Source organism: Heptranchias perlo, chromosome 17, assembly GCF_035084215.1.
Source record: "Heptranchias perlo isolate sHepPer1 chromosome 17, sHepPer1.hap1, whole genome shotgun sequence".
Taxonomy (NCBI): Eukaryota; Metazoa; Chordata; class Chondrichthyes; order Hexanchiformes; family Hexanchidae; genus Heptranchias; species Heptranchias perlo.
The window spans coordinates 10,657,668-10,680,697 of NC_090341.1; the positions used below are offsets into that span (position 1 = coordinate 10,657,668).

The following is a 23,030-nucleotide window of genomic DNA, read 5'->3' on the forward strand; positions in this document are numbered from 1 at the left end:
GAAGTTTTACTATAATTGTACAGGGCTTTGGTGAGACCTCACCTGGAGTACTGCGTACAGTTTTGGTCTCCTTATCTAAGAAAGGATATACTTGCCTTAGAGGTGGTGCAACGAAGGTTCACTAGATTAATTCCTGGGATGAGGCATAGAAAGTCTCATATCTAAGTTTGCTGATGACACAAAGATTGGTGGCATTGTAAGCAGTGGAGATGAAAACATAAAATTACAAAGGGATATTGAAAGATTAGGTGAATGGGCAAAACTGTGGCAAATGGAATTCAATGTAGGCAAATGTGAGGTCATCCACTTTGGATCAAAAAAGGATAGATCAGGGTACTTTCTAAATGGTAAAAAGTTAAAAACAGTGGATGTCCAAAGGGACCTAGGGGTCCAGGTACATAGATCATTGAAATGTCATGAACAGGTGCAGAAAATAATCAATAAGGCTAATGGAATGCTGGCCTTTATATCAAGAGGACGAGAGTACAAGGAGGCAGAAGTTATGCTGCAGCTATACAAAACCCTGGTTAGACCGCACCTGGAGTACTGTGAGCAGTTCTGGGCACCGCACCTTCGGAAGGACATATTGGCCTTGGAGGGAGTGCAGCGTAGGTTTACTAGAATGATACCCGGACTTCAAGGGTTAAGTTACGAGGAGAGATTACACAAATTGGGGTTGTATTCTCTAGAGTTTCGAAGGTTAAGGGGTGATCTGATCGAAGTTTATAAAGATATTAAGGGGAACAGATAGGGTGGATAGAGAGAAACTATTTCCTCTGGTTGGGGATTTTAGGAGTAGGGGGCACAGTCTAAAAATTAGAGCCAGACCTTTCAGGAGTGAGATTAGAAAACATTTCTACACACAAAGAGTGGTAGAAGTTCAGAACTCTCTTCCGCAAATGGCAATTGATGCTAGCTCAATTGCTAAATTTAAATGTGAGATAGATAGCTTTTTGGCAACCAAAGGTATTAAGGGATATGGGCCAAAGGCAGGTATATGGAGTTAGATCACAGATCAGCCATGATCTTATCAAATGGTGGAGCAGGCACGAGGGGCTGAATGGCCTACTCCTGTTCCTATGTCATTCTAGTGAATCTACACTGCACTTCCTCCAATGCCAATATATGCTTCCTAAGGTGCAGTGCCCAGAACTGAACACAGTGCTCCAGGTGTGGTCTAATCAGGGCTTTGTATAGCTGTAGCATAACTTCTACCCCTTTGTATTCTAGTCCTTTAGATATAAAGGCCAGCATTCCATTAGCCTCTTTGATTATTTTCTGTACCTGTCCATGAAATTTTAATGATCTATGTACATGGACCCCCAAGTCTCTTTGGACCTCCACTGTTTCGAGCTTTTCACCATTTAGAAAGTACTCGGATCTATCCTTTTTAGGTCCAAAGTGGATGACCTCATACTTTCCTACATTGAAATCCATTTGCCACAGTTTTGCCCATTCACAATCTATTAATATATCTCTGTAATTTTATGCTTCCATCTACACTGCTTACGATGCTGCCTATCTTTGTGTCATCGGCAAACTTGGATATGTGGCTCTCTATCCAGTCATCTAAGTCGTTAATAAATACAGTGAATAGTTGAGGCCCCAACACAGATCCCGATTTGAGTACCTGCCCATTATCCCTACTCTCGGTTTTTATATTACCTGTTTCAAACCTGCCTTTTCACTATGGTACGTGTGCGGATTTGACGCCAAATTAAGTAGGTGGTATTTAGTATCACCGTCCAATGATATGTGACGTATTCAAACCTCCAGGAATACATCTGATCATAATTGGCAACCTTATTGCACCTAATTTACAGGTGTAAAACAGCCACAGTGATAACCAATTTAACAGTGTAGAGGCCCATGCTCGATTTGAAACGGTGTTTGGGCCACTGCTAAATTGGTTGGGGCCTTTCTTTGGCAGACCTGGTGGCCACCTGAAATAAGCACAGGCCTCATTTCAATATTGAAATGCGGTTCCTGTGGCCATTTCATACCCGGACTCCTAGATTCGTTTAGACTAGTCTCGAGCTGCCTAACCAGCGATCCTTAGGGACCACAGGAGGCTGCTCAAGAAAAGGCCCCCTAAAATGTCAGAAACTTTGTCCTTTGTGGAGTCAGAAGGAGCAGGAGCGAACTGATCCTCCTGGCTCCACAAAACAACTGCTGCCAGCCCACCCTTCCCCTAGGTTCCTGCTCACTGCACAAGCACACCCACCCCTCCCAAACCAACATTTACCTGTGGGCCTCGACGACGGCCAAAATGAGTAAGGCCCACTCAGACAAGCTGGGTTAGGGCACCTGATTGGTGCCTGAAGCTCACTTGAATTGTGACAACGAGGCCCGAGGAAAAATTTTGATCAGTGCTTGGACCTCTCCAGTCTAGTGTGTCATCACTGTGCGCCACCAGAACAGCGCCCAGTTTGGGCCGCTAACGAATTTAGGCCTCAATGTCTCAACCAAAAGGTGGCACCTCCAACAGTGCAGCACTCCCTCAGTGCTGCACTGAAGTGTCAGCCTAGATCAGGTATTCAAGTCTCTGGAATGGGGCTTGAACTCATAAGCTTCTAACTCAGAGGTGAGAGTGCTACCACTGACACTAAAAAAGGCTGGAGTCAGAAGAATGCAGTGTTCGGTTCATGGGGGAAATTAGGGTTGAAGGAGGCTACAGAGGCCATGTAGAGATTATTTAAAGATGAGGCTGAAGATTTTAAATTTAATTGATTGGATGACTATTCCAATGTAGGTCAACATGGTCAGGTTTAATGGGTGAGTGGAATTTAGTGCGAGACAGGATGCAAAAACCTTCAAAGAGATCGGGATAGCAACACTGATTCAGGCAAGGATCCATACTGAATTAAGTTTGTGCGGGTGAGAGCTAAATCTGAATGCAAAGACTCGCAGAATGGATGTCACAAAGGATTAAACAAAAAAGCATTTGAACAGATTGGGGCTTAAATTCTCAGCAGGAATTGTGGAGGAGGGGTTCAAAAAATCAGAACTAATTTTTACAGTAACTGTTGGTGTTACAGAATGAAATTTGGAATGAAAACAAAATGGTGTTCACAATTTGGTAATGGTATTCAGTTTTCTCAAAAGCAATGTTGTTTTTAGAAAAAAAGTAAGAGGAAAGGAAACAGCTTCAGAAAATGGAGGATCAGAAGTACTTTGAACCTGCAATGAATCATACATCAAAAGTCTGTCACATTGATGCTGCCTCCAGATTCCTGCAGTAAATATGCTACTTCAAAAGCCTTCCACATTCTTTTATGGTTATTGATCCCACTGAGGGGTTTGACACTGTGGGACTTCATTTTCACCAATGTGCCTCTGTGCACAGCTACACAACAAACACAGGCTACAAGTCAGAGCAGATTTAGCTCTCACCCTCACAAACATAATTCAGTATGGATCCTCAGGACATTTACAGTACTGAAGGAACTTATCTGCAAGAGGGAGCTTATTCAACAACAAATATTTGACCCAGCTGGATAGTTGCTAGAATTTAAATGAAATGAGTTAAGTCTTGGCAGCTAAAGCAGCAATAAAGTGCAGAACTAGTATCAGCCATGGCTCAGTTGGTAGCACTCATGCCCCTGAGTCAGAAAGTTGTGGGTTCATGCCCCACTCTAGTGATTTGAACACAAAATCTGGGCTGGCACTCTAGTTCCAGTACTGAGGGAGTGCGGCACTGTCCGAGGTGCTGTCTTTCGGATGAGATGTTAAACCAAGGCCCCGTCTGCTCTCTCAAGTGGACGTAAAAGATCCCATGACACTGTTCGAAGAGGAGCAGGGGACTCCGCCCTGGTGTCTATGCCAATATTTATCCCTCAACCAACAATTTATTTCATTGCTGTTTGTGGGAGCTTACTGTTTGCAAATTGGCTGCTGCATTTTCTACATTACAACAGTGACTACACTTCAAAAGTACTTTGTCGGCTGTAAAGCGCTTTGGGTTGTCCTGAGATCGTGAAAGGCGCTACATAAATGCAAGTCTTTCTTTCTTTCTTTAGGACTGAAGGGCCTAATGATGCTTTAAGCTATGGTATGTGAGGTAGACCAATGGGATCAAAGTCTTCTTCTCTCCTATAATGCAGTCCTGGCACAGTGCCTACAGGACCGCTGCCATCCCGGTGCCACACGCATACCCACATTGAACTGAGCTGACCTAATGCTATAATGCAAATGCAGCTCACTTAACCATTAGTACAGTGCTGCCAGTGCACAGGACACTAGAGTGCACAAGGTGCAGTGAGCAGCGTATCTGGCAACTCTTAAAGGGGAACTGGCTCAAAATATCAAAAATGTTAGAAGCGAGATGTAGAATTGGATGGGCGTCCAGCTTTAAGAAACTGCCTGTAAGTTAATTTCTTGAAAATCAGCGGAGTAACTGAACAGCGTAACATATTAACAGATAAACACATGAACGCCAAAGTAGTCCAAAAATCGCTGCAAGCAAACACAGCAAATACTGACAGCAAGTCGCTCCCGTTAAACCTAAAGCAGCCAACATTTTGGAAGGGGTTTCCGATGCAGTGCCTGTTACATAAGAGTGCGTATCGTCTGCTGATTGTACAGGGGCTGCAGGCGCATTATGGGTTCCAATAAGAACATAAAAATTAGGAGCTGGAGTAGGCCATACGGCCCCTCGAGCATGCTCCACCATTCAATAAGATCATGGCTGATCTTCCACCTCAACTCCACTTTCCTGCCCGATCCCCATATCCCTTGATTTTCCTAGAGTCCAAATGTCTATCTCTCAGCCTTGAACATATTCAACCACTCAGCATCCACAGCCCTCTGGGGTAGAGAATTCCAAAGATTCACGACCCTCTGAGTGAAGAAATTCCTCCTCTTCTTAGTCCTAAATGTCCGACCCCTTATCCTGAGACTATGTCCCCTAGTTCTAGACTCTCCAACCAGGGGATACATCCTCTCAGCATTTACCCTGTCAAGCCCTCTTAGAATCTTATATGTTTCAATGAGATAACCGCTTCGGCAAGGGAAACCAAAGCTGCAATCAGCTGGTCAAATCTTTCAGATCCTGGCCAGGACAGACTCTCAAGTGATTTTGGCGATTTTTTTTTGCAATCTTTATTGTACCAAAGGTGCATTCGCAAATAATATTGAAGCATCAGCCTGGATCGTGTGCTCAATTCTCTGGAGTGGGGCTTGAACCCACAGCCTTCAGTCTCAGAGATGAGTCACAGTGTAACCGTTGTGCTAAGGTTGACACTTTGATTGCGTTACTGCACGTCCCGTGCATTGGATGCTTAGCGGGTCTCACACTGCCACGCAGTGTGCAGCCCCAGTCTCGATACACAGCAGTTCTCCAGATGCTAATGTTTGCATTATTGCCTTGTACAATGAGTTTGGAGACTCTCACTCTAGTATTCAGTGAACGTCAGCCTTCAATACAAAACTGACCAAAATTCTGCACTAAATTGGTAATCTCACCCAGCGAAACCACATGGGCAGCTGCTATAGGAAATGGCATGCTGATGCAGCAGATGAAGCTCTTCTGAGGTCTGGATTAAGGTATATCATTAGAAAAGAGTAAAGGAAGCTTTATTCTGTATCTGGCCCATTGCATACCTGACTTGGGATTGCATGAAACTGATACTAGATGTCAATAAGCATTCTTCCCCTGCACAAAAATGTAGCGAAAATAAAATGGAGGAAAAAAAATCCAAGATGGGTCAGTAATTCTTCTGCTCACCTCCAAATATCCTAGTCTGATCCTCTGATGGTGACTAATTATTGCAGTTTTAATGACAAAAGGGCTATTGTATTATCAGTCAGTAATTTTTACCAATGAAATAAAGTAGCTCAAACACAGCCGTAAAGCCCAAGATAGATGGGTTAATGCGCCTGTTAAAATTGGAGGACAGAGGATTGCCATACAAGCTCATTAAGCGCTCCTCTACTAATATTGCTAACAGTCATTCCTAGACTTAAATTTCTAAATTGAAGTAGCCAGTCAGCCAACATCACAGACTTAAATTGAGTGTTCAGAAGAGTCTGTTTAAGGACCATAGACTGCCCTCAAAAGCAAAACAAAACTCCTTTAACATGTAACAGTTTTTGCAATGGAAATATCCAATGATTTTGGTAAAACAATCGATAGCTGACACTTGACTCTCCCTCTCCCTCCTCCCCCTCCTCCCCCCCCCACCCTAGCCTTCACATTTTCTTGTGTTTTATGTCAACTTACAGTTCCAGGAAAATGAAATATTCCTTGCGCGTTTCAAAGACGTCCACCAGCTGTAATATGTTTGGATGCTTCACCCTGGGAGAGAGAACAAAGCATTTCAGGGTTGGCTGCAGAAGCAAGAAGGTTATCCTCCCTAAAGTCAATTGTAAACAATTTTACAACACCAAGTTATAGTCCAACAAATTTATTTTAAATTCCACAAGCTTTCGGAGGCTTCCTCCTTCCTCAGGTGAACGGTGTGGAAATCAAGGAGGAAGGAGGAAGCCTCCGAAAGCTTGTGGAATTTAAAATAAAATTGCTGGACTATAACTTGGTGTTGTAAAATTGTTTACAATTGTCAACCCCAGTCCATCACCGACATCTCTACATCATCCCTAAAGTCAGAAAGAGAGGAACCAATATCAATAATGGTGAGACTGCAAACCTCGGAGAAATCTGCCCGGTCTTTTACAAGGACTAGTTTTCAAAATTAATTGAGATTAAATTAACCTTTTGAATTCGGAAACACATTTGTATACCAGCATATTTGTTTAAAGAATATTGTCAGTAACATTTTCACTGTTGATAGATGGTTCCTAAGGGGTGACTTTCTGAGTATGTGCCCATGTCTTCGATGCTCTGATACATGCTGTCGGCGGGCAAGCTTTATCCCTGCCCCCACCAATGCCATTTGAAAAATGACCCCCCCTTTATATTTAAATAACCACCCCCTTGCCGGCTGTTAGGTCCCTTGAGTCCAAAGAACCCAACATAGACTACCTCTCTCCAGTTATCATTTGGCTTGTATGGAAGGGGATAACGGTTTGGCACAAGTTCATCAAGTAGCTTTGTTTCTGGACCTGAAAGGGTCTGTGCTCTAGGACCTGCATTTCATCGATTCACAATAAGCACAATGTCGGGCAGAAGTGGGAGAAGACGTGGCAACAGCAAAAGGGGAGGAAAGAAGCTGTGTCAGCTTGTTGTTAGTGCCAGTAATCTGTTTTTTTTTTGAAAAAGGGGAGTTACTGCTTAAATGTGGAGAACTTGGGCCAAGTTTACCACTTGGAAAAGTCACCTGCTACATCACCACGTTCACAACCCTGAGCTCCAGCAAGCACTAGACACACTGCCAATCTAAAAGAAGCAAAATACTGCAGATACTGGAAATCTGAAATAAAAACAGAAAAGGCTGGAAATACTCAGCAGGTCAGGCAGCATCTGTGGAGAGAGAAACAGAGCTAATGCTTTAGGTTGATGACCTTTCACCAGAACTGGAAGAAGTTAAAGATTTAACAGTTTTTAAGCAAGTACAGAGCCAGGGAAAGTGGGGGGGCGGGGCGGTGGAGGAAGGGGAAGGGAGGAAAGAACAAAAGGGAATGTCCGTGATCGGGTGGAGGGTAGGGCTGATTAAATGACAAAAGGGATGATGGTGCAAGGCAAGGAAGGTGGTAATGGGACAAGTTAAGAAACAAAAGATGGGTCTAGAGGAGCTGTAAATGACAACAGCAGAACCGTTACCAGCACCTGCTGTCCAAAAAAATGGGAGCGGTGGTTATGATCTGAAGTTACTGAAATCAATGTTGAGTCCAGAAGGTTGTAAAGTGTCTAATCAAAAGATGAGGAGCTGCTCCTTGAGCTTCCATTGAGCTTCAGGAACAGCACCTCATCTCCTGCCGGTTCCCACTGATCTGTGCAAGATCAGAACAGTAGGCTTCTAAGAGGTGTCCGAATCCTTCTCTCGTGGTTTCATCAACTGCAACGATTTCTGCTTGTTTTTCTTGAAAATGAAAGGCAGCTGTCCGTGGAAACCAGAACGATTAGACTAAGAGCAAGTGACCTTTTGAGTAGAATGGATCCTCAGTAGTTCTGATCGGGGTCGAAATACGCACGCGTGAACTTGATGCCACGTGGAATTGTGCACACGCTAATTTGTTGCCAGCATGGCACATGCGCAAGGCCGCGTTGTATTGTTGTCAATAATCACTCCGTTTATACAATGCAGCCACAACGCACTTCAACACACTCTTGACAGCGAGTTATTACCGAGGCCTTTTCTTGATTCATTGGTGACCCATAAAAATGTTGCTGGGTGCTGAATTTTTCCTCACTGAAAATTTTATGCTCACAAAGAGTTGCTTTCATGACCCTTCACCCCGCAGGCTTCAATCATGAGCCGCCAGCATTTTCTTAGTTCTTCGTATTTTGAATAAAATGTAAGCATATTAATATTATTTTAAAGTACATTTTAGACAGTGAAAGAACTGAATACAAATAGAGGTTGAATGACACTGTCATCACAACATCAGCAACTTAAAATTTATATAGCAGCTTTAACATACCAAAACATCCCGAGGCACTTCACAGGAGATTAATCCGACAAAATCTGACACCGAGCCAAAGAAGGAGACATTAGCACATGTGACCAAAAGCTTGGTCAAAAAGGTAGGTTTTAAGGAGCATCTTAAAAGGAGGTGAGAGAGGTGGAGAGGTTTAGGGAGGGAATTCCAGAGCTTAGAGCCTAGACAGCTGAAGGCATGGTCACCAATGGTGGGGGTGAAGGAAATGGGGGATGCACAAGAGGCCATAATTGGAGGAATGCAGAGTTCTCAGAGGGTTGTAGAGCTGGTGGAGGTTGCGGAGATTTGGAGGGGCGAAGCCATGGAGGGATTTAAACAGAAGGATGAGAATCACTAATCCAAAGGTCTGGTAGACATATTTCTTCACAATGTTGTGTTTAAAAATAAGCTTTATTTTTGGCTAAATATTGTGGTCAAAGTGAAGGATGCTGTGAGCGGGATCAAAAGGCTTGCTGACCCTGGTGGCGTTTTCTTGTTCCTAAAGTTAGTGATACTCTTACGGGTAGTTGTAGCCAGGGTAAATTGTAGTGTCCTCACACAGGGATCCAGCAGCCTGGGGATAGGACTCGTTGGGAAGAAACGCATTGGAACATCAGCTACATTTTTTTCCCATACTTGCGTATACTTTCCCATAACTTTGTGTCAAGATTGCGATAAAAGAGAGAATAAGACTTTGTTTTTTAATGACTTCAATATCCACTCCATCAATATTAATAAAAGAGAAATACATTCTTTACACTTGACAGCTGCATTCTGCAACTGCATGGAAAAGAATGAAATGTTGGCGATTTTTACCCTTGGGTTCAGTTTTTAGTCAACAGGGGATTCAACAGAAGAGATGTACATAGTTTGAATAAGGTACGAACGTGCTCATGAGGGACATTGATTAACCCCTAACTAGAAGTGGTGCCAAAATTGCAGTTTAACCAAGGACAAGGAGCAAGCCTTTTTAAGAGACTCATCTGACTCCACTCGCTTGTGTATCTTATTAGTAAATTATTGACGTCATTATATTTTTGATTTGGCTTGTTTTGGCCATGGTTCTATGCCTGGATGCTGCACAAACTTAAAAGGGGAAAATGCAGGAAGACAGCTGCTCCACGGATATATCGTACTTACTCATATATAAGTCACCCCTGCATATTGGACACCCCCTAAATTTGAACCTACCTCTAGGGGAAAATATAATTATCAATGGCTTGCATATAGGCTGCATCTTGAAATGAAACCAATTTTTTTGCCTTTAGTAGGTGTGGCCTATATTTGAGTCAACGCAGTATGTGGTGGGAGCACCTGCCAGGGGCGCTCTTTATGGGAGGCTGAACAGACATCTTGTTCTGTCTGGACGCTAATCCTGAAATGCCACCATGATTAGAAACTTCAGTAACACTCTGCACTCCCACAGCGACAGCTCGTCACTCACTGATTATAGATTGAGGTACTTTCCTTAGCCCATTACTTAGGCTTCAACTGGCCACACTGCATGGCCGTCTGGGAAAAGGCCTCTAATTGATCGCTGTCCCCATCGTTATATCACAAAACCGAATGAAAAGTTGACAACAAGAGTTGTGATAGTACTCCTTCGGATCTTGTCACATGACAGGAAGGTGCGGTGATACAGGAATATGTCTGCTACTGTGATACGAAAAACAATGTGCCCATCTGTGTGTTTCGATTGTGGTCACACAAGCTGAGAGTCTGTTTCCCCTGGCTGGAGAGTCTAGAACTAGGGGTCATAGTCTCAAGATAAGGGTTCAGCCATTTAGGACCGAGATGAGAAGGAATTTCTTCACTCAGATGGTTGTGAATCTTTGGAATTCTCTACCCAAGGGCTGTGGATGCTCAGTTGTTGAGTATATTCAAGATTGATGGATATTTGGACACTATGGGAATCAAGGGAAATAAGGATAGAGCAGGAAAGTGGAGTTGAGCTAGATCAGCCATGATCTTATTGAATGGCAGAGCAGGCTTGAGGGGCCGTATGGCCTACTCCTGCTCTTATTTCTTATGTTCTTATGAAATAGCCAATACACATTACGGGCAAAACAGTCAGTGCACAATGTGTAGGGGTTGCATAGAATCATAGAAAATTTACGGCACAGAAGGAGGCCATTCGGCCCATCGTGTCCGCGACTGTGTTTTACACAGAAATAACAGACACTAGGAATTAGACCAAATTGATGTGTTTTGACCCTCATTAATAAGATTGTGGAGTTCCAGTTCCAGCAATATGTGGTTAGCATCAAACATACAAAATGACAGGGACTTACATGTTTAAAATCATGATTTCATTTTTTGCAGCCTTCCGAACTTTTCTTCCATCTTTCTTTAAAAACTTCTTGCAAGTGTACATTTTTCCAGTAGATTTCTCTTTTGCTCGGAAGATTTCACAAAACTCCTCCCTGTTTTCAAAAGAGAGAGAGAGAGAAAGAAATAAAGAAAATAAGGGAGATTCCATAGAATATGATAATTTGATTTCAAGGCTAAAATAATGTCAGAGAGTAGGCTTTATGGAGGAAATAGGCTTCAATCAGAAGCTACAGTCAGAACAATACTACCAATAAGTTAGAATAAATGATTGTGGAAAGTTCTGGTTACAGGAATGAGGGGCAAGGGTGGAAACACCAGAGAAAAATGGAGGATGTCATGAAAAGGCCAACTTTCTCACTTGGGCTAAATTCCCTTTAGATCAAAGTCAGTGGATCTGATCCTTATTTAGTGTGCTGACCTAAGCTTATTGCAGCTCCTATAGAATTTCCACTCCCTACTGCCTGGATACATATTGGATTGAACCTGCGACCAAGTCTGCATGTTCTGCAGCTTCATCGCTCGGTGTAACTTCAATGGTTGTATGTTGGGCTCGAAGCTGTTTCCACTATCAGGTTCCGTTCTTGGTACCCTGTGCATGTTTTCGTCTCTGACTCAGAGATGTCCAAAGCTTTGCAGCATTGGTGTAAGACATGCTCTTACCCACGACCCATGAGTTTAGTACAGAGAGTGAGTCTTGGACAGTACTGTGAAGCAAACCCTCCCCCCCAACTCCCCCAGAAAATGTTGAAAATACAGAGCTTGTTCATCGGGGGGAAAAAACAGAGGGGTAACATCTCCATTATTTAAAGCCAGATTGTTGGGAAATCCAAGAATAGTTTTGGAGATTCAATAACTAGAGTTCGCAGTCTGAATCCAACGTTCAAATTATCCAATGTCCCAGACTAAAACAGAATAATTTTTCAGAACAAGAAAAGATCACTATGCCTATGAAGCCCCTCCCTTTGTGATAGTTCAGCCCCAACAACTCACCTTCACACCATATCGCTCAATCCTTTCTCTCTAGAAACGCATATAGTTGTCTCTGACGATATCCATTTCAACATCCTTCTCTGTTAATTTATTTCACAACTATTACCCTTTGGATCTAAACATTCTATCTGACTTTTCTTACTCTTTCCAATATTTAATTGGAATCCTTCACCATAATGAGCATTTTCCCTGGATGAATTTTGTCAGGTCCCTTCAGAATCTTGAAAACCTTAATTGAGTCACCTTGGAATCACTTTTCCATAGAAAACAAGACTTCCTTAACTTTTCTTCATAACTTAGGTTTCTAAAACCTGGAATCATCCTGCTTTTGTCTGTACCGTCTCTAGGGCAATAATATCCTTCCTATGATTGGGCAACCAGAATTTCATAAAATATTTCAGAATGGGATCTATATACAGCTACAATACAACCACTTGATTTCAACTCTATCCTTCCCCTTATGCAATCCGATATCTTACTTGACTTTTTACTGCTTGGTGAACCAAATGATCTTTTTTCATTACACACTTTATTATGTTCTTAATTCCATTAACAGGAGGAGAAACTGGAATTGCACCAAACTTAATTCACTTAGGACCTTTATAACCGGCAGAAAGTAGAGACTTTCACTTCATCGATCTGGGTTGGATTCAATTGCAAGGCCCAGAAGTGAAAGGACATGTTCCAAATTCACTACATCTCTTTCAATTATCAAAGTAGTTCGTCTTTAGATTTGCCATTCTGTAAAATCACATGAAATCTCATTTTATCTCCAGTACCAAGTATTGTTCACATCCATCTACTTCCTGTCTCCAACAGTCAAGCTCTCTAACTTACACTTTTTATAAACTGTATTCTATGCATAAGCAAAATGAAGGCCAATGTGACTACTGGCAGAAATTATAATCTCCAGGAGATAAGATACCTTAGTGGGTTTGCTGTGTACTTACGTTTTGACCGTTTGTCCCAGATCATATTTGTCCGTTACATCCGAAGGGTTGTTATAATCCTTTTTGTCACCGAGTGTTATGCAGCCAAAAGGCATTGCTGATGTTTGCCTGTGTGGAAAGCAAAACAAAAACAGTTGGTTAGGAAGTGCATCGTATAAGGATTCTGCAACATGAAGGCATCTTCGCAAGATCAACTTGATGTGGAGTGGCCATTTAGCCCATCCATCTAGAAAATAACTCCAAGGTCCTGCCAAGCCGATATTGCAAAACCACTTCCAGTGAGGTCAGCCAGTCCATAGCCAGAACATGACATCCAATAATCATGGACAGCGGTGTCTTGAGTGGATCTTCCTGCTGCCTCCAGTGGTGCATGAAGAATCGTAGCATGATCCTTTTACTTCTTGCTGGAGAACATTGATAAGTAAACATTTTCCAATATATATGTTTATTTTTGTGGCACAAGGAACATGTGAATGAAAGAGACTTGTCCTTGTGCAACAGCACCTATGGAGACCCAAATTGGCAGTAGTCAAAAACTTTGTGGAGTATTCATAGAATCATACAGCACAGAAGGAGGCCATTCAGCCAATCGTGCCTGTGCCGGCTCTTTGAAAGAGCTATCCAATTAGTCCCACTCCCCTGCTCTTTCCCACTAGCCCTGCAATTTTTTCCTTTTCAAGTATATGTCCCAATTCCCTTTTGAGAGTTACCATTGAATCTGCTTCCACCACCCGTTCAGGCAGTGCATTCCAGATCATAACAACTCGCTGCATAAAAAAGTTCTCATCGCCCCCCTGGTTCTTTAGCCAATTATTTCAAAGCTGTGTCCTTTGGTTACCGACCCTCTGCCAATGGAAACAGTTTCTCCCTATCTATTCTATCAAAATCCCTCATAATTTTGAACACCTCGATTAAATCTCCCTTTGTGAACACGTTAAGTGTTTTTTACTCCTACTTTGTTTGAGTGGCCAGCCCAGTTAAGGTACCAGTCCAACAATGGAGAGATTCTTCAAAAATGGGAATTTCTCTAATGATTTCCATTTCAGCTAAATTTTTTAACTTAAATAAAAACATAGCTCAAATGGAAGCAGTTTGCGAAATTTCTGAGTTCATATGATTTGCTGTAGCCTAAATTTTTGTACATGATTTTATTTTTAAATGAGAATTTTAAAAAAAAGTTGTAACAATAGATGTGATTGGCAATATGTCGAAATAAGTGTGCCAGGAAATGCAAGTCCCTTTACTTTATTGATTTTAAAAGTATCCCTTTTAAAAGTATGGAGAAAATGTCCAACTGAAGATCCTTTCTGGCATCTCTGTATATGCAGCTACATTACAAGCGGATTATTCACTTAACTGGAATTTTACTACTACCTTTAATTGCCTTCAGACTATGCTTATGATACGATTATATGGTAATAATTTACTGTCAACAAATCATGGCACTTTAATGGCTAGGTCATCAAAATGATCCCCATGTTAGCAGACATTGGCTAACTCACTATTTTAAATGTTGCACAAGGGAACGTGTCAAATGCACGTATCAGTATTTGCATCCTCAATCCAGACAGTGAACTTTGTGGACAAGAGGAAGAAGAGACATCCAGGTTTACCGTGTCACCAATGCTGCACATTGAGTTAATAAAGAAAATATAAATTATGTTTGTGGCAGAAAACTGTCCATATATTTCTGGTTTCGTGAACACATCAGAAGCCTCATAATTCTGGAACATGCCAAGTTCATTTTGATGCCACAAAATAACACAACCCAAGATTGACTACTTGTGAAACTGGCTAGAATTCAAATTTTCTTGTGAGAATTTTGCGCTTATCAAAGTGAGGGATGTTAGAGCATGCAATACCAAAACTGAGGTTATACCTATCAGGAAAGATTGCGCAGGCTGGGGCTTTTTCTCTAGAAAAGAGAAGGCTGAGGGGTGACCTGATAGAGGTCTTTAAGATTATGAAAGGGTTTGATAGGATAGACATAGAGAAGATGTTTCCTCCTGCGGGAGAGTCCAGATCTGAGGGCCATAAATATAAGATAGTCACTGATAAATCCAATAGGGAATTCAGAAGAAACTAGTTTACCCAGACAGTGGTTAGAATGTGGAACTCATTACCACAAGGAGTAGTTGACAAGAGGCATAGATGCATTTAAGGAGAAGCTAGATAAATACATGGGGGAGAAAGGAATAGAAGGCTTTATAAGGTTAGATGAAGTAGGGAGGGTGGTGACTCATGTGGAGCATAAACAACAGCATGGACCTGTTGGGCCGAATGGCCTGTTTCTGTGCTGTAAATTCTATGTAATTCTATACAGTGTCAGCATAAAGAACTTCCAGATCATATATAGCATGATTTGATAAAAGGTAAATTTCTCCCTGTACTGCGCCAATGATTTGTGTCAGTCCCAGCCTCAGAAAAGCACACCTTTACTGCAATGTGACATTTTTCATGCCCCTATCAGTTACCCTATGGCTTCTTTGAAGAAACTGTTTCCATTGGCAGAAGAGTCGGTAACCAGAGGGCACAGATTTAAGATAATTGGCAAAAATGCCGGGGGGAGCTGAGGAGAAATTTCTTTACCCAGCGAGTTGTTATGATCTGGAATGCACTGCCTGAAAGGGTGGTGGACGCAGATTCAATAATAACTTTCAAAAGGGAATTAGATAAATACTTGAAGAGGAAAAATATGCAGTGGGACTAATTGGATAGCTCTTTCAGAGAGCCGGCACAGGCACAATGTGGCAAATGGCCTCCTTCTGTGCTGTATGATTCTATGATTCGTTGAGAGAGATCGTCAATTTAGTGTTGTGGGCTCACAATCAGTAGGGGCTGGATTGAGATGGCTATTTCATATAGGATCCCTATAGCCAACAGACAGACATTCATCCCATCACCCTGGGCTGTACAGACCCATGTATCAGAGGTCAAAGGGCAGAGTGTTGATGAAATGCATCACCCTCACTCTTCTGTGTACTGATTGGATTAAACCAAGTCAACAAACAGACCATCATAACTGACATTGTGGGATCAATGTATTTCTTTATAATTAAAAACACAATGTAGTAAATTTTATGCCATATTTTCTGTCTAAATATTAGTCTGGTACATTGTATGAACAGCACAGAGATATGTTGGATACCCAGTAGGAAAACGGAGGGGGTGTAAACTGATGGATTTACAAGGCCCTTTTTAAAAAAAAAACTCCTGGGATAAATAGCATATCCTGTTGCTCCTCACTGTGTATCCTCTTTGCATTTTCATGACAATCTCTACAAAGAGAACTGTGGAACATTATAAATTATACAGGATGAATCACACTGTCACAGTTTGCATTACATATTAGTAAGTTAAAGTAGACGGTTATCTTCATACTACTGAGTTTTGGTCAGATCAGGCAGGAGATCAGGCAAAGTCTCAGTGGATCACTAGTTTTTGCCTCAAGTGAAGTGGATACGTCGGCATTATTAACATATATAAAAGTACAAATCACCATTACATAACGGAAACAGTCACAAAGAGTGAAAAAAAAGGAAAGAAAGAACTTGCATTTATTTGGCACCTTTCTCGACCTCAGGACATCCCAAAGCACTTTATAGCCAATGATGTACTTTTGCAGCGTAGTCACTGTTATAATATAGGAAATGCAGCAGCCAACTTGCATACGGCAAGCTCTCACAAACAGCAATTAAATAAATGACGAGGTCAACTTTTTTAGGTGTTGGTTGAGGGATAAATATTGGCCAGGACAATGGGAGAACTCCCCAGCTCATTTTCGAATAGTGGTGTGGGACCTTTTACATCCATCCGAGAGGCCAGATGGGGCCTCGGTTTAATGTCTTATCCGAAAATGGCGCCTTCGACAGTGCAGCACTCCCTTAGTACTGCACAGAAACTTAAAAGCACGCTAGCCAAGCAGGTGCTCATGATAACCATCTCTTCCTTTCATCATAACTTTTTTAAAGGGGGTTCAATCAGATCTTACCTGAAACACTGGCAGAAATTCAGACTGCCTAATTTTCTAGTCAGTAAGTATTCATCTCAAGCAAAGGAAGCACATATGAGACTACAATGACAGTGATTTATACTACACGTCAGGCCATTACTTATCCTGAAGTAAAATAATGATACAGCAAGACTGGGCACGGAAATATCAGAAATTACTTTTTTTTAGCTATTCTAAACATTAAAAATATGCCACAGGAGAGCTGACTGTCACTCACTTGCCTTCACCTTTAGTTTTCATACAGTCTACTCTAAAGTATATGAAATGTCACTGAAATACATTAGACTTTTAAAAAAAAGTTTAAACTCTAGTCATTTCTTTCAAAGGAATTTTTGGATAAATTTATCAGTATTTAGGAGAAGTAGGGCAGCACAGAAAGTTACAACTCCTTGCTTGGCTCAGCGGAAAGCACTCGAGCCTTTAATCTAGGCCGACAATTCAGTGAAGTACTGAGTGCTTGCTTCATTTTTGGAGGTGCCGTCTTTCAGATAAGATGTTAAACCAAGACCCCCGTGGCCTAGAAATTTGTTGGCTCCGCGCCCGTTGTACGCACACGTGCGGAAGTGCGCTGCCTGCCATATTGGATCAGGCTCCTCCGCAGGTGTCCAGGGCACACACCGGAAGTAATTTAAAACACTCATTATAATATTTAAATAAGGGTCCTACGCTTATAAGGTGTCTTCCCTCACTTTACTACAAATAATGTAAATACCAACATCAAATCCAGAACAAAAAAAATGTATCCAACAGCTCAATTCCATCTGTGTCTAATAGTTAACAGAAATAATTAAGAATTTTGAGTGGCAGTTTGTGAACATGGCTCCTGCAAATTAAATCTGCAAAGTCTTTGTTGCCTGCCACATCGATATGTTACGCATGTTCAGAACAGGTGTAGGTTTAACTTGAGGTAATGCCTCTGCTTCACTAATTAGCTAATCTTTTCCCATGTGTGCTATTTCCAGTGTCATTTTTGCTGATGGCTCAATTCAGTAGTCAAAAGCATGCTTTGGAATCCCACCCACTAGACCTACAGCTTTTTTTTCAAAAACCAACATTATAAATGTGGAGACAGAAATTAATAATAGAAAAAGTTGACAGGAAATGCGTTCAGACATAAGATTTTTAATATTTCATATAGATAGACAGTAGTTCAGATTGAAGTGAATGCTGTTCCTGTCCTATATGTAAAATGGAGCACCAGAGTCAATCCATCTACAATAGTATCGGAAGATTCTTTTGATCAAGGATAAATTACGATGAAGGCTTGCTTTGGTCTGGGATGGGACTGGGGATGAGAATTGCAATGTGTCAAATACTTTTATAACTCTTTGGTAAATTACACCTCAGCACTGTATGGGGGTTTTAGCATCACTATTTTTAAAACGTTCACTTCAGCTGTCTGCATCAATTAGTCCCTGTAATATTGTATTTTAATCTTAAACAAATATTGAGAGTCAACGCTTTTGTCACATGTCAAAATAATATTGCTGCTTTGATGCCGATTGATCGACAGTCCTCTCTTCAAAGGAAATATGACTTGAAATCTGAAAGTTATTGTGGCCAAGGACCATCGTAGAAAGATTAAAAGAGAGCTCCAAGAGATTTTTTAAAAATCAAGTTCGGTGCAAAAAGCGTTTGGAAAAACTTTCAAAAGGTTCTAAAGGAAAGTAGTTATAGTAGACAGATGCCTCAATAGTGTCAAATATGGAATTAAAAACAGAAAATGCTGAAAAATACTTGGTAGGTCAGGCAGCATCTGTGGAGAGAGAAACAGAGTTAACGTTTCAAGTCGGTGACCTTTCATCAGAATAGATGAAGTTCTCAGAAGTTCTGATGAAAGGTCATCAACCTGCAACATTAGCTCTGTTTCTCTCTCCACAGATGCTGCCTGATCTACTGAATGTTTTCCAGCATTTTCTGTCTTTATTTCAGATTTCCAGCATCCACAGTATTTTGCATTTGTTTTAGTGTTAAATACTGAATGTATAACAATATTACATTATGCTGAGTGGCATACTGCATTGTTCTGATGCTTCAGTTTAAGTTGCAAATAAACATTAGCATATACAAATCCAGTCTGGCATGTGATATTTTCAAATTTGATTGATAGTGGGAACCCTTTGGAATTTCCAAGTACATGGTGTTATTGTAAAATAAGGCAATTGTTAATCCTCAGCTGCACAACCAATGATGTACACTTCTGGGTTGCAGAAAGGGAACATGGCAGAATAAGGGAAGATTTATCCAGCAGCTAACTTGGACCATATCGTACCTGGAAACATGGAAAATGTTCCATTCAATGATGTCTTCATATTGATGAATACAAAAATAATTTCCCTTCCTATCAAAAACGACAGAAGAGGGATGTGAACCTTCTGTAATTGATGGCCTGGCTCAGTTCAATCTGAATTACAGCATGCTAATCACATCCAATCCTGATCATATCCTTTAAAAGTACTGTTCCCCGTGATAAAGTTACAAGTGGGAACAGCTATTCTCCGTACATCAATGTGGACTCTACCGCTATGTTAGCTACTGCAGCATCTTATTATATTAATGCACTACATCATTATACTACCTACTCAGATATGGACCAGCTCTCCATCTGTTTGAAGAGAAGTTCCTGTCATAGAAAAAGGAATGCTTCCCTGCCCGCTCTTCTGCTATAAGTGCTGACACATGGGCACCAATTGTCTTCCAATCCCTTGTCTAAAGTGGCCAAATTACACCCTTCATTTGTGAGTTTAAATACTGAGTGGCAGCAGGTTCTTTTACCATGTGCTGCATCACAGCCAACCCCCACCCTCTTTCCCCAATGGACAGGCATGTGCTTTCCAGCAAAGCTTACTGGATAACAATCGGGGACAGGGAACTCTGGCTGATTTTCCCCTCGCTAGCTCTGGTACACTGAGTCCAATAGCAGCATCTCTACAGCCTCTGAGATCAGCTAATTTAGTAGAGATCAGGAGTTGGACTTGGGACCTTCTGGTCTGCATTGCTCAGTTTACACATTCACTTTACCAATTTAGCCTTTGGGAATGATGGAGATTTTTTTAAAGTTGAAGACTAGGAATACATTGATAATACTGGAGTGCTCTCTGCCAGAGGTAACTTTCTCAGAAATGCTATTTAAAGATACATTGGCTGACATGCCAGCTCCCTGCTGTAGCACAATTTGCTCCAGTATCAACTTTCGCCTTTCTTTTTAGGAAAAAGGGAGGTCTATGCAGTAAATGGGACTTTTAAAAAAAACACTGAAGGGTTCAGTGGAATCTGTAGCTTCAACAAATTTTCAGCATTTTTTCATACATCATCAAGATTTTTGAAAAATATACACATTACTGACAATCGCAGTGCAGAGATAAATACACAGCAGGATAGCCCAGCTGAGAGTTATGGTAATGTCAGGAAGGTGATTAAAAAAATTATTTTTTCCTTGTTATTTTTACTGTAAAAACATTATTCCATCAAAGTCTGTGCATCCAATCACTAAAGGTTTAGTGATCTTAATTACTACACAACAGAGGCACTTTCATTGATCAATATCGATGAAAAAATGCACTTGAATACAAAGCAGTGTTCTCCACTTTATACTCGTATCCAATTTTTTAACAAGATAAGCGAGTGAAGGAAAATATAACACATCTACGTGGGTTTGTAAGGGATGATTTTCTGAAAGCTTGCTATCAGCGAGGAGCCTTAGTTGTGAGCCCCGCAAATTGGAAAATCATTTTAATAGTGCATTAATCGTGCATTGCCTCCATGATTTTGTGTGCAATGTAGCAGTAATTTCTGATATGTGCAGTGTACCCATGATTTGCTGTGCAGTGAGCTTGTGATTTCCTGATATATGCAGCGTGCCTTTGATTTCTCCATATGTGTCTGTGATCTCTTGTTATATGCAGTGTACCCGTGAATTCTCAGGCAGTGCGCCTGTAATTTCCTGATATGTGTAGTGAACCCATGATTTCTGAATTTCTGCAGTGTGCCTGTGATTTCTTGATTTCTGCAGAGCGCCTGTGATTTCCGAATTTGTGTAGTGTGCCTGTGATTTCTTGATATGTGCAGCAGGTGGGCAGGGCGCACTGCTAGAAGTGCACTTGTAGAAAATTGTCCCAGTGGAAGGTGCCACAGAAATTTCAACATAGAAGGTAACCTTGGGCTTATCATGTCTCTGCGAGTGCAAGCTGCCAAACAGCTGTCTAATCTAATCCCATTTCCCTGCTTTTTTTCAAAACCCTTTAATATTTCACTTCGTGTTTATCTAATTCCCTTTTAAATGCTGCAATTCACTTGGCTGCAATTGCCACTTACAGTAATGTATTCCATACGTAAAAGTTCTTTGCACGAAAGAAAGACTCTTCTAACCTAACCATTTTTGCTTTTAATACTAATCCTAAATCTATGTCACCTTGTTTCCAATTCATTGGCCATAGAAATAATTTTTCATTGTATACCATCTCAAACCTTTGAAGATTCCTATTAGATTAACCTCTGCTCTAATTGATACAGTTCTAATTTTTCAAGTCTCTCACCTTAATTATAACTTCTCAGCTCTAGTGTTATCCTAGTGAATCTATATCCCACCTTTTGCATGGCTTCAATATCCTTTCTATAATGGGGTGCCCAAAACTGTGACATAAACAAATCACCTCTTGGCTTTAGTATTACACTCCCCTGCATTAAACACAGAATTCCATTTTTTAAAATGTTTTTTTCACTTGCTATGAGGGTCTGTGTATCTGTATCCTGAGAGCTTTCAGTTCCTCCAGTCAGAACTTTAGTGTTAAGGTTATATTTCAATTCTCAGTTCCTTTCCCCAAAACGTGCTGCTTCACATTTATCTAAATCAAACTGCATTGGCCACATATCTGCACATTAACCCATCTGTCATTATCCTTCAATAAGAAAGTGAGATTGCCTGATGCAGCAAATGCTTTCCATTCTGTCACCTTTGAGTCAGAAGGTTGTGGATTCAGTATGGACTACAGCATGTAATCTAGGCTAACACGTCAGTGCATTACCAAGGGAGTACTACATTGACAGCGGTGCTGCTCTTCTGGAAGAGAAATTAAAAAGAGCTGCATCTGCCTGTTCAGATGAATGTAAAAGATGCCAAAAGAGCAGCAAATTCTCCGATGCCCAAGCCAACATTCGTCAATTAACCAACACCACTGCTGTCGTCAACAAGTTTTGATATTTCTCCCTTTCTGCCTATGTCCAAATCACTTCTGTATATGGAAAGTAGGAAGGCCCAAGACAGATCCATTGGGCACACCACTAGCTACATCTTGCCAATCTGAGAAACATTAATTTAATCTCTGTTTTCTTTCCTTTACCCATCCCTCTATCCACACCACCTTTAATACCACAAGCTTTAGGCTTTGTAAAAAGTTCTCCAGATAATATTAAGAGCAGGAAGGCATCCTGCATTAACTCCTGCAAAACCACGTCAGCAGAGATACAGAAACACATATGGGCTCAAATCCCTGACAAAAAAAAATATTGAACCGTGGAATAGGAGCATATGAACGCTTAAAATGTTCGTCTGAAATTCCTCTCTCGACTATTCTGGCAGGGGTATTAACCCATATATTTTAAACAGGTTAACTGAAATAACATCTTCAAAACTGAACGTGCCGAGTGTTAGTACATTAGTATCTACCTGATAGACTCAGGCCCATGGAGAATAACGTTGGAGACTATGGTCACGTGACCGCTCCCATCGGGCGGGAAGCCGACGGAGCTCTCGAGACCTGACTAATTTTCATCACTACGCCGTTGACGAGCTGCTCTTGCAGTCGGAGCAAGACACCGATCGGAGGGGGGCTGAAAATCCGGCGGCTCCATCGCGGAGCTCAACCAGTCCAGGTAAATTAAAAGTGGGGTGGGTCAGGCATCGTGGAGGTTGATTTTTGTGCGATCATCCTGACCAAACATCATTTACAAACCTGTTTTTTTTAAAAACTTTTTCGGAACGGCCCGCACTAAGGACTGGTGGTTAGATCTCTCAACGCCAATTGCCATCAAAATTTGGTACTTCAAAATTTGCTTTGAGGTCCTGTCTTTTTTTTTTGGGTGGCCTAGGACATTAGTTGCCCCAGGATGCTCAACCACTACCTGTGACTTCTCAAAACTATTGATGCATCACAGTGATCACCCCACAAGAAGGTAATTTGAGTTGTGGGCTAAGGCAGGCAAGGGCAGCCAGC

At 41.3% G+C, this 23,030-nt stretch overlaps 1 protein-coding gene across 5 annotated transcripts in view; it reads right to left on the reverse strand.

Annotated features, from left to right (window-relative positions):
- The window catches only part of LOC137334372 (caM kinase-like vesicle-associated protein), a 222,648-nt gene that overhangs the window by 37,910 nt on the left and 161,708 nt on the right, over positions 1-23,030 (reverse strand). For all 5 annotated transcript variants that reach the window (XM_067999083.1, XM_067999085.1, XM_067999086.1 and 2 more), the window contains exons 2-4: positions 12,807-12,914; positions 10,827-10,958; positions 6,221-6,295 (exon numbers count right to left, since the gene is read on the reverse strand). In XM_067999083.1, the coding sequence (XP_067855184.1) occupies positions 6,221-6,295; positions 10,827-10,958; positions 12,807-12,901 (302 nt within the window). In that variant the 5' untranslated portion in view covers positions 12,902-12,914. The remainder of the gene's footprint in view (positions 1-6,220; positions 6,296-10,826; positions 10,959-12,806; positions 12,915-23,030) is intronic.